The 12,155-nt window shown below is 44.9% G+C and overlaps 1 protein-coding gene across 1 annotated transcript; it reads right to left on the bottom strand.

Annotated features, from left to right (window-relative positions):
* Positions 1-267: 267 nt before the first annotated feature.
* Positions 268-7,244, bottom strand: FGG (fibrinogen gamma chain; the record flags this gene model as incomplete). Its single annotated transcript, XM_080915357.1, has 9 exons — positions 268-476; positions 1,519-1,796; positions 3,297-3,481; positions 4,371-4,504; positions 4,760-4,890; positions 6,219-6,312; positions 6,412-6,595; positions 6,803-6,847; positions 7,170-7,244. 9 exons carry the CDS (start codon positions 7,242-7,244, stop codon positions 268-270), a joined length of 1,335 nt encoding a protein of 444 aa, XP_080771483.1.
* Between the last annotated feature and the right edge of the window lie 4,911 nt (positions 7,245-12,155).

The raw sequence follows: 12,155 nt of genomic DNA, 5'->3' as shown, positions 1-12,155 counted from the left end.
ATTTTACTTTTAAGGAGAAAGGTCAAACAAGATGTTGTCTCTTCAAATAAACCATATTTAATAACTTTGATTCAAGTAGCTTAGAAATATGGTCGAAAAAGATTTTAATTTCCATTTATGACTAAGTCTCATTTTAAAAAAGACAGAAATTAATAACTAGAACATACAGATATAGAAGAAAACGAGAAAATTACTGGAACTTTCTGCAGGCTGATAGAAGTTAATAGTTAATCCTTCATATCTATTTTTAACTTCCGGGCAGAAGAGTTATCTGTATTCAATGTCAACTTCATGCTCCACGCTGACCTGTTTGGATCCTCCCATGTGGTGCTGCTGCCCTTCTCCGATGGAGAGTCTGTTGAAGGGGATTATCTTCATGGTGGTTTCCTTCATGGAGTACCAGCGGGTTTTCCAGGTAGCCCAGATAATGCCATTGTCATAACCGTTAGGAGTAGATGACTTGGAGTAAGTGCCACCTGCAAGGAGTCGGAGACACATTCATGTGTCTTTTTTCCTTACGTTTCCTTAGGTCATGAGTATTCCCCAAGAATTATTATGACATCTACTGCATTTCCTCCTCACTGAAAACATCCCTGGAGACTCCAAAAGCCAATAAGCCATTTGGGCAAGCATGTCAATACCTCAGATGTATCCATTTTTGTCAGGGCTGGAACGCCTCTCTCTGTCTCTCTGTCTGTCTCTCTGTGTCTCTGTCTCCGTCTCCCCCCCCCCCACCCCTCTCTCTAGGGTAGGAGCCACAGATTCCTGATCAGGTGTCTGACGCTGCACGACCGCGCAGTCCTTCTGTCTAATGGAAGATGCTATTAAGGGCTTTAGAAAATATCTCTAGAAAGTCCTTCTACATCACCACAAATTTTCTCATCAGCAGATGAGGCCTTAAAGGGTCCTTTAGTATTCTTGGAGTCTCTCCATACTGATCTGCTAGGCGGTCAGTGAAATCAGGGTTCCAAAACGTTACAGGAACCATCGCCTTCCTCATGCTAAAACGAGCATCGACAACCTCCGGCTAGACCCTTCACCCAGGCTTCCATGACCTTTCACTCTGACTAGTACCTCTGTGCCTCCCGTCTTATTTCTCTTGACATCTCTCCACGGCCCGCTGCTTCTGTCTGACACACAGTTCATAGGCAGCTGAGCCAGGGTAATGCGTCCTCAAGCACAGATGTGGCCATGTTAGTTCATCTATGTCATATACACAGCCGGCCTAAAGGAGACACCACGGCCCCAAATTCCAACTCAGATAATGAGAGTTTCAGTACAATATGAAAACACTGATGCTTCCTGGGAGTTTGAGGAGCTGAAGAGGCAAAAGCTTACTGTTATTTAAGACAGCGCCACTTGAGTAATGAGCTGTATCCAATTCTGATTTCAAAGGACGAGCTATAAAGTACGAGACTTATTGCTCTTATTGTGTTTCCTCTCTCTGCTTCTGTCTGTTGCCTCCCGTAAAACACCAGTGACGCAAATACTCATAACTGAAGAGGGAAAAAAAAATACCTTGGTAATAAATTCCATTGAGGTGGCCAGCGTGACATTTGTTCATCCACCAGCCAGATCCGTCCTGTTCAGCGCAGTTGCCTTCAAACTTGTCATTGTCATTGTCCCAAGTACTGAACTGCATGCCGTTGTGGGAGGTGAAAAACTTGTCACTGGGATCATCACCGAAATCATAGCCGTCGAAGGCGTCCCCGGCATCTCCACCAATGAAGTAGGCGTAGGTCAGGCGGTATTTGTCAGACTCGGGAGCCACCCTGAACATGGCGTAGTCTGCAGTGCTGTACGAATGGGACAGAGGGTCTCAAGTCACAAGGTCCAAAGAGAATGGAATGGTTTCTTTCCTGCAGCTCTAGAAGACAGATACCTGGGTGCACCAGTCCAGAGCTCATCCCGCCACCCACGGTGGACCTAAAAGCCGGCAGCAAACCCCAGGAAAACTCAGAGCCACCTGTTGGCTTTTTAGTGACGGTGTCTTGAGATGGAATGGAAGCACGTGGGGAAATCTAATTATTTCAGCTTTCATTCAGCCCTGTTAGCACTGTGCACACATTAGCATAAGGCACAGAGATGATCTACAGTAAGTGAACCCGTGCTCCAAACTTAAAGGAGAGGGGTCTCATTATCCACCTGTACCACTTAAAGTGTAAGGGTACACTAGGGTTTTCTTTTCCAAAGCAATGGTGTGCCGGCAAAAAGAGGCTTTCTGGGAAAACCACAGAAGCCATGAATCCTATGTGATGCGTGAAATGAGAGCCTCCAGAGCCGGAGGGACCTCCTCTGGGAAAGTTAGTGAAGGAAGCTGTAGTTTTGCAGAGGGGAGAGAGAAATGGCCTTTTGTGACTAAATAGAAGATTCCAGAAAATATTTAATCTCTTTCCCAATACCTCGTCCTTGGGGAATGGAGGATGCTCACATAGAAAAAGGGCTCTGGCTGACTGTGATAGTGATCTGATAGCACAGTCATCTGGCTAATGGAAGATACTATTATGGTCTGGAGAGATGGTTTAGTGGTTAAGAGCACTGACTGCTTGCTCTTCCGGAGGTTCTGAGTTCAAATCCCAGCAATTACATCGTGGATCTGTAATGAGATCTGAGGCCCTCTTCTGATGTGTCTGAAGACAGCCACATTGTACTTATATATAATAAATAAATCTTTTAAAAAAGAAAATGTCTCTAGAAAGTCACTCTACGTCACCACAGTGTTTCTCTCTATTTTGTAAAATAAAGTTTAAGAGATGTGCTTGGAAATAGAACATGCTTCATTATTTCGTCCTAATGAGAAGGCGCTGCAATTCTTTTTTTTAACTTACATAAGGTGGTTAAAACCCAAACTTCAGATCATCGCTCAGCATGGCAGGGCTGCAGATCCGCACAGGAGTCAGCTAATTTTAAGGCAGTCCATGATTTGTCAGAATGAACAGTCATTACATGAGTGGGAAATCCGGATGTCTGGATTGGGCTGAATTTAATCTTATGTTCAATTTCTGCTTCACACTGAACACCCCAGAGCAACCACTGAACGCTTCCGAGGTGTGTAAATTGTACATGCGCATGTCCCAGCATCCACGTCTACCTGGAGGAGACTTAGCCTAGATCTCTCTTTGGACTGCCCAAGAACTAAATGCTCTCCTTGGAAAGAGCCTGGATATGTTCTTCGTACTTGTTAGGTCGTTTGCCCTTGGCCCCCTGCCAACCGATGGTGCATTTAGCTGATAACACATTAATATCTGATAGCCGTAGCTGAAAGCCACGAAAAAGAGCGGAAGTCCCTCCCATACCTGGTTCTGCCGCTCCAGTCTTTGAGCTGTATTCTCAGTGCATATGGGATGGTGGACTGCATGCTGATCAAGTGAATCTTCTCATTTCCCAGCCAAAACTCTGTGGTGCCGGTAGGTGACAGGTGTCCAAACCCTTCCTTGTACTGAATCCAGTTCTTCTTGAAGTCCACACTGCCATCAAGCCTCTAGGTGCACAGCAGCACAGACAAGAGGAGAGGACAATGACTGGTGCTTATGAAGAAACAGCATTCATGTGTGGAGGATACGATTTGGCCAGTTACCCACCAACTGAGCTCCTCTAAGCAGTCTCTATCTCAACGGCTGTCAAATGGAAAGCTGATGCTCCGAGGATCTCTCTCTCTCTCTCTCTCTCTCTCTCTCTCTCTCTCTCTCTATCTATCTATCTATCTATCTATCTCTATCTCTCTCTCTCTCTCTCTCTATCTATCTATCTATCTCTCTCTCTCTCTCTCTCTCTCTCTCTCTCTCACACACACACACACACACCTGCTACATGCTTATTCCTACATTAATGGCAGGAACATTTTTGTTCTTGTTGGTTTTAGTTGCTTTTTCTTTGAGTTGACCATTTTTCAAAGACCCATGGCGCTCTTCAGAACTCACAAGCTTATGAGGTTAAAAAGGCCAATTTTGCAGTGGGTACCAGGGAGACAGATGCCCAAAAAGACTTTGTCGTAAAATGCCCAGTTGTATCCTCAGAGAGGCTGTGGGTTATTGTTAATGGCCAGCCTTAGCTGATTGATCTGAGGAAAGAGGCTTCTGCCATGCCGTGTCACTAACTGACTTGGCTTCTGTGACCATATGATGTGTAACAGCTGGGTCAGCATGGTATTGCAGAGCATAGCAAAGCCAGGCTGCTGGATCCAAACCCTGCCTGTTACTCATGACTTAGGTGATCTCAAGCTTCTGAGTCTCTTCTGTGAGTTAAGGTGAAACTCGTCCTCATCTCAAAGAGGCCACAGTGAGAGCTGTGCTCACAGGGTGCTTAGAGAAGCATCTGGAACAGCATGGGCCATTTTAAAAAGAAACACATATGCAGCCAGAGGCTATTACCTTCTGCAACACAGTCCAACCATTTCCAGACCCGTCGATTTCACAGTACACTAAGAACTGCTGCTTAGCTTTCAAAGGCCGAATGAAGTAAAGTCCACTTTCTTTGGCGCCCTTGTTGGCAATGTCCTGACAATCTGATGAAGAAAGAGCAAATAGAACTACTGCAGTGCCTCGAACCCCAGGCAGTGCGTTAACGTATTACCAGATTCGATAGTCTGCCTATTGTCGGTCCTTCCAGAATACTGATTAATACCCAAGGAAACTCTGGGCAGTCAGAACCCTTAAATTTAGGTCAGATGCGGTCCAAGCTTGCTTATACAATGCAAGGTTGCTTTTGTTTTGGCCATTTGATTTGGTGACCCCGGTCCCAGGATGACCTTTGTGTATACCTTTTCCAGTTGTGTCATGGATTTTCACGGAGTCCTTGCAAGGCTCCTGGCACTGGGCTTCAAGCTGGGCTACCTTCTGTTTCAGGTTCATGATCTTCTGGTTATTTGAAGTATAGATTTCCTGCAGAAAACTAGAACCCGAGCAATGCGGTAAGAGGGGATAAGCGTCCCTTTTGGAAGGACGTGTTTTTATTCTGCTGTGAGAAATTCTGCTTTATTTTCTGAAGGAATCCTTTGTGATAAACCACTTCTGCCTTGGGAAGTTGTAAACTTGCTAATTGTAAAATTAAACTGAAGCTTTGGGGATAAAGAACGGGATGTGGCCGGCAGCTGGTCTCACTTTGAACAGGAATAACAAAGTCCCTGTCAATAAACAAAGGTCACTGCAAGTGGCTTTGCTGACTCTTGCCTTCTCTGTAAGGGGGATGGGGGGGGGGGAGTCCAGGTAACTGTGGGAGGTAGGTCTGGCTAGGGGGAATCGGAGCAGGGGGTGGTCACATGTGCCATTTGGAGATTTCTGTCTGTTCTCTAACTTACATGGGAAAAGTACCTGGGACATTACTAGACATGAAACGGCAGATACTTTCCCTTACTGGTTCCATATCTCTTGAAAACACCTGGGGAAAGTGAGATTTCTGCCTTGGTCATTCTTCCCACGGTTGCTTATAAATACGCAGATGTGACAGATAAGGTTACGCATCTGCCTTTGAAGTAAAGCAGAGGGACACGTTATTGGACCACCTTGTCGCTCTGTCTTAGACATTTCCTCACAAAAGTTTTCTTACCCTTTAATGGTGAGCAAAAGCAATGGAAATGACTGTGATAACTGTAGCAACCTTTAGCACTGCCTTCTGACAGCAGGAGGAGGGGCCACTCCCCAGCTACCATCTAGCTCAGTTTCCAATGGTGCTGGGAGCTCGGTTAGGGGAAAACTGAAAAGGGAGTTTAAGCTATACCTGCAATTCCATGCCCAGAGTCCCTGGGAAGCTAGACCTGAGGTCAGGCGACCAGGAAAAATTGCAGGTCCATGCACTGTGGTCAAGTGGCTCCAAGGCATTTCCTTTCTACTTCACCTTTGCCATAATTTCCTATAGCCACCGAGAGCCTTCTACCGTCTGCTCTCTGATTTATTAATGTGGGTTTGGTCACATATTTGTGAAGAGGGTTTCCACACCTCAATTCCGATGCATTTGCTTTTATATTGTAAGGGGATGGGGGACATTCAAGCCAATAGAGCCAAGATGGAATTCAAAGATGTCTACGACAACCTTTCTCCAGTGTGATTATTATTTAAAATTACAAGCCACTGCAACTTGTTTGTACTAAAATCCCCTATCTCCACTAGGAGAGTAGACACCGTAAATGAAAACTAAATTCCAAGCTCACTTCCTGTGAAACGGGCAGTATTAAGTAAAATCTCCAGGCGCCTTGGGGAGTACGTTAACACCCAGTCACATACCGGATACTCGACTCATGGGTTAACAACAGCGCTTCGTATTTCAGAATTTCTTCCACCATCTTCTTAGACTTCTGAGTGGCACTCTCTATCATGCCTGTAGCAGGGCGAGGGACAGAAAAGTCACGTGAGCAAAAAGCACAACCCCAGAACAGAAAAGGTAACTAAGTCCTCGGGGGGGGGGGGTTTTCCGTACCCGGCTTTGGGGGTTGGTCCGGATTGTAGTAAACTTGGATTGCTTTGATCAGTTCTTTGGCTTCCGTGGTTCTGTTCTCCGCTCGGCGTAAGATGTCTTCCAGGGTCTGGAGGTCAGTGTCCACATCGGTTTGGTAAGAAGTCAGGAAGTCTGAGATGCCACAGGTGGTTGGGCAGTAACTACCCTGCAAGGTACAAAGCGGGCAAGGGAACACCTTGGGAGAGATGTCTTACATACAAGGGAACACCTTGGGAGAGACGTCTCACATACTATCCATACATACTAAACCGGTTCCTAAAGCTTAGGTTGTCAACTGATACATCAAAGTCCTGCCCCGTTTTCCCACCCTTCTCAAGTTCGAGGGAAAGGGGGAGACACAGAAACTACTTACGAATCTCTCATCTAGGATGCAACAGTTATCTCTGGTGGCAACGTACTGTGGGAGAAAAGCAAAGATATTTGGCTAGTGATCCAAATTCTCTCTCTACTCTCCTCTTCCCCCCAATCTCTCTCTCTCTCTCTCTCTCTCTCTCTCTCTCTCTCTCCCTCCCTCCCTCCCTCCCTCCCTCCCTCCCTCCCTCCCTCTCTCTCTCTCTCTCTCTCTCTCTCTCCCTCTCTCCCTCCCTCCCTCCCTCCCTCCCTCCCTCCCTCCCTCTCTCTCTCTCTCTCTCTCTCTCTCTCTCTCTCTCCTTTTCTTTTCTTCTTCTTCTTTTATTTTTTTAATTTAAAAAACAATATGGCTTCTGAAGGACACTTACAGCCAGGCCTGTTGGAGAGAGCAGTAAAAGTGTGCAGCATAGAATGAAACTCCAGGGCTGCAAAGACCAAGTCATGGTGTCTGTCGGGGTGACCCGGTGCTCCCAGCCTTTACAGCCAGCACTGTGACCTCTTGGGCTCTCCCTGGTCCTTTATGTGAGTTCCCCGTCTGGGCGGGACTAAGAGTGGCTGGAACTGGTCACGGGGCCTCTTTACCAGAAATGTGGGCTCTTTCTGCTCCTTCTGGCCCTCAGCTGTGCTCTGAGGGATTCCCAGAGTTTGCGCAGAGGTTTAAGCTCCTCCTTTTGGGCTCAGCCCAACCTGTCTGCTCAGACTCACAGGTATCTGCAAAAGCCAGCAAAACAGTGGGGGATGCTCTGAGGACTGACAGCGGCTGCGTGTTGCAACTACTTCCAGTACACCACCTCCAGGAGAACAAACACAGGGTTCTGACCTCCCGCTGCAAACCCAACCTATCCAGAGGTTTGGCCTGTTACAGCCACAGGCATTACCAGAAGACCTGTCTTAGCCCAGGGGTGGGAGAAGGGAACGTTTCCTCCTTTCCTGCCTCAGGTCTGTATTCCCAAGGATGGGTCATGCTGGCAATGGGTTCCTGGTCCTCCTGTGCTGTCCTTTTTCTTAGGTCAGTTCTCACTGTGTTTTGGGCTCAACTCATCTGATGACTGAGTATCATAAAGTATCAGAAAGACACTGAGAAAGTTCACTGTCGCCTCTTTTTAGTAAATGGGAAGCAGCTGTGGCGCTGTGACAGATGTGTACATTCACTCTCTTCCTCCTGTGACCAAGCTTGCTGAAAACTGTGAAGAGCTACGGAACTGGGAGAAAAGCACTCATCTGAAGGAAACACTAACATTTTGATGTTTGACTTGATGTTTTGATAAAGTACCGTCTCTTTTGACATTCAAACAACGAAATGCTTGCCTCTGTAGTTAGTCAGAAATCATTTTAACTAAGCCAACTCATCAAACCAAGTATGTAGCCGTTCTCTTTCCCTGCCGCAAGCCATTTGCTGACATTCTTACAGAACAGCTTTGATGGACAGTGACATATTTCACCTGCTTGAAAGCTCCTGGCCTTAGCCCCTTCCCGTCCTATACTTTGTACTTTCTCTCTCTTTTTCCTTCTTTTTCCTTTTTGGTCTTGTTTGACAACGTGCATAGGAATTACTGCATCTCTGGCTGTCAAAACAAACAAACAAACATATAAAACCACAAACAAACAAACAAACCCCCAGAAGTCCTGCTTTCTGAAGGGTAGCTCCCTCTAATACAGCATTACCCCACAGCCCCGGATCCGGCTCTGTATGTTTTGTAGGACATATAAGAACCTTGCATTACATAACCCAGTGACCCAACAATGGAAACCCAGTGTTTGGCCACAGCACCTAGTAGAGTGACAGTTAATACTCAACATTATGGAATGCCTTCAGTTGATTGGACTGGAAGGAAGTCTACTTTTCATGTTAACACTCCTGGTGCTCTCAAATTTTCCAAGTTGCAAAAGTAAGTGAGGTACCTCATGTGCTGTTAAATGAAAGAGAAAAATCTGCCAACATTTGTGGTTTTTTTAAATAATAAAAATAAAAGCACATAAAAAAACATGGAGGCACATACCTTTGCTGTTTTCAAAAAAACTCACTAGCTATCACTATTATTATTATTATTATTATTATTATTATTATTATTATTATTATTATTATTACCTTTTACAGCCAGAAATTTTATAGTTACTATGAATGTTGGCAAGGCAAAAATACCGGTAGTGTGTCTCGCAACTTGTATAAATAGGAATTCCCTTATTTCCATAGACTTTTAATAGCGATTCTTACTCGTGTGTTGTATTCATGAAAAATGAGCTTTGTTGCAGCTACAGAACGTTCTCTTCAGTAAATCATTGGTTGTGATGAACTACGATCTAGAAGGCTCCACAGATAATAAAAGCTCTGAGTTACCCAGTTGAGGTGTTGCTCCTCCTAAATGAAGCTTACCCCTCACAGATGAAAAGTGCACTCTTGCCTTAAAAGAGGGTGCCTGAAAGCACCAGAGACAAACGCAGACAGTTATGTGCTTCTCCCATGGGTCTTTGCACCAAAGGGTGGAGAACACTGACTTGAATTTCAGGCCATAATCATTGCCATAGGTCTGATGGTAGGCACTCAACGTCTTGAAGTTCTGTTAGCTGCTCCGATGTTCATCACATAAATAAAACTGATGTGCCGAAGATCAAGTGTCTTATCCTGTAATTTTAGAATTAGGACGTTAAAAAATGTACCTATTTTGATTCCATGAGCATGTGTGTTTGTTTTCATATGTGCATAGGACCGAATGTGTGCCAGGTGCTGGGAGAGCCCCGAAGAGAGTTTTCTGGAATTAGTTAGGAGTTGCCATGAGCCAGTATATGGCTAGGAAACAGAGCCTGGATCCTCTGCAAGAGCACCAAGTGCTTTTAATCAGCAAGTCATCGCTCCAGACCCTAGATTGAAACACTTTTATTTTCTTCTTTTTGCTGGATTGGAATCTGAAATGCATAATCAGAACTTAGGAGAAAAAAAAAGATGTACCTTTTGCCAGTTTTGAGCTTTAGTCTAGTGACCTACATTGGTCTTATATTCTTTGGTACCACTTGGTTAATTATATCTTAACTAATGGCTCCCCTCTTTGTTTGTGTCTCCCATTTCTTGGATACCTGATAAATGATTAATGAATTCCTAGGGAAAAAAAGGGCATTTCTTAAATCAAATTTCCTCTACTTCTAGGTGTGTTTGTAGAGAAAATAGTAGATGTATCCTGTGAGCCAAATAACAACTTGGTATGATTCAGAAGGGACAGGTTTGTTTGTGAGAGCAATGATCTTCCAAGCTCCCTGTGGTCGTCTGTGTTCTAAGTTGAGATGACATCGGCCACAAATGGTCCTCCCGTACACTGGGGACTTCTTCTGAGAGTCTCCTGTTGACTGAAATCAGCTTTGCTCCAAAGGTTATCTGCTAAACTGACTCAGGACCAGTTTACTAACAGAGGTTAGTCCCAGTGAGCTGACGTCGGCCTGAAGCAGGGAAGCCATCGATGGGGGACATCTGCTTCGTGCTGGATTCCACGGTGCGACCTAGGTGTTTCCGCTTGCGTGCAAGTGAGGCCACAAAACAAACAAACAAACAAACAAACAACAAAAAAACAGCAGACAAAATAAATAAGAGACATCAGGTTTTACTCACAAGAATATGTGCTAAAGCAGTCAGTCAGTCAAGCCTGTAAGATGGAGGCAGGAAAATGGCTTGGGGAAAAACTTTGTCACATTAACTGTGTGTACGTGTGTGTGTATGTGTGTGTGTGTGTGTGTGTATTAACTTTCTCATTTTGTCACATTAACTACATATATATAACTACATATCTATCTATATCTATATGCCTCTATATATGTCCTTTAAAGTGAGATCTGTGTAAGGAGGGCTGGCATTGTATTAACATCTTGAAATACCTGGCTTCCTGAGATCACAAAGGGGACACACTCTACTTGTGCTATGTTGTGTGTGGGAGCTCTGACCTCCACTCTGCAAACACACTAGATTTGCAAAAGCACATAGGTCAGAGGCCCAAATATTTACTGAAGGTTTTGCAAGAGAGACAGGAGTGCAAATCATTTTGGCTACTCACTGCCGTAGCTACAAGTTTACTGAGTGTGGCTTGTCTGCCACGTTCTCTGACAAGGGTAAGCTCATCCGTGAGGACGCAAAGGTAACTTGAACTTAGAACAGCCTGTTTCACCTGTAATAAACACCGAACAGGAAACTCTGTGACAAAAGTCCAGGAAACCCATTGCTTCATCGGGCATCTACATGTCTGGGTCAGAAAGCATCCGGTATCCCCAATCTCAGTGGTTTCCATGGTTCTCGGGGACTAATGGTCAATTCAGCCATTAGTGGATCTGATCTTTAATAACACATCTTCTCTTTCTGAGTGTTGAAAGACACCTCTCCTCTCCATAGTGGTAGGCTGCCTCTAAGGCTGACAAGAATCGATGTAAGATGGTCCTTAAAGTCTGCCTTTAAACTGCTCCTGTGCCCTCTAGTTTGGTTACAATTCTTCCTTCCAGGTGGCTGTTCGTCTTTACCCGTATACTGAGCACCATTTTCCAGGCCCAGTTCAATATGAACAAAAAGGAGACCCCATGGTCAGGATTAAATTTGAGGAGAATCAAAGAGGCAATAAAGGCCTGACAAAATGGCTCGGCAGATGAAGACGCCCGCTGTCAAACCTAGGTCTGAATCCTGAAAGCCATGGGGCAGGAGAGAACCACCTTCCAGACAAATTGTCCTCTCTCTGATCTCCACAGGACTTTTGTGGCACTGGTGCCTACGTATGTAATTTATGTGTGCATAATTTTTTAGGAAAAAACATTAAATTTTTAGAAAAAAAAACATTACAATGGACTAAAAAGTATCATATAACAACAACTACTCAAAAAAATCGCTTTGAACAAAACTTCAGGGATGTTGTTTTGGGCAAACCGAGGAAGGAGGGAAGCCCACTGCTGAGGTAGTCTGTGCTGGGTTTGTGGTGAAGTTAGATTTGTGGCTGCTCACTCTTGCCACCTACTGGCCATCTATGTCTATAACACTATATCTCTAGTTTTTAGCACCTACTTTTCTACGTGAATTCAGAGGAGCTGTCAACAACTCCACAAGTCCAGGGATAAGAGTAAAAGTTAAACACAAAAGGGGAACCAGGTGGGAATAATCCAGAAACACCGGTGAGTTCATCCAGATGTCACAGTGGTGGACCTTAAGTGATGTGCATATGGTCTTGGGAAAACTTCAAGGGGAGCCGGTAGCGGAGGGAGGGAGGGAATGAGAGAGCCTGTGTCCAGCCTATGTGAGGACTTGGGTTTCATCTCTAGTACAAGACAAAACAAAACAAAGCAAAAATAATGAGCAGACCCTCTAAGAAGCCCCTATCTCTTGCCCACATAAA

This window comes from Micromys minutus (assembly GCF_963924665.1).
Source record: "Micromys minutus genome assembly, chromosome: 4".
Taxonomy (NCBI): domain Eukaryota; kingdom Metazoa; phylum Chordata; class Mammalia; order Rodentia; family Muridae; genus Micromys; species Micromys minutus.
The sequence above is the reverse complement of the archived record's forward strand: the minus strand, read 5'-3'. Positions and strand labels throughout refer to the sequence as shown.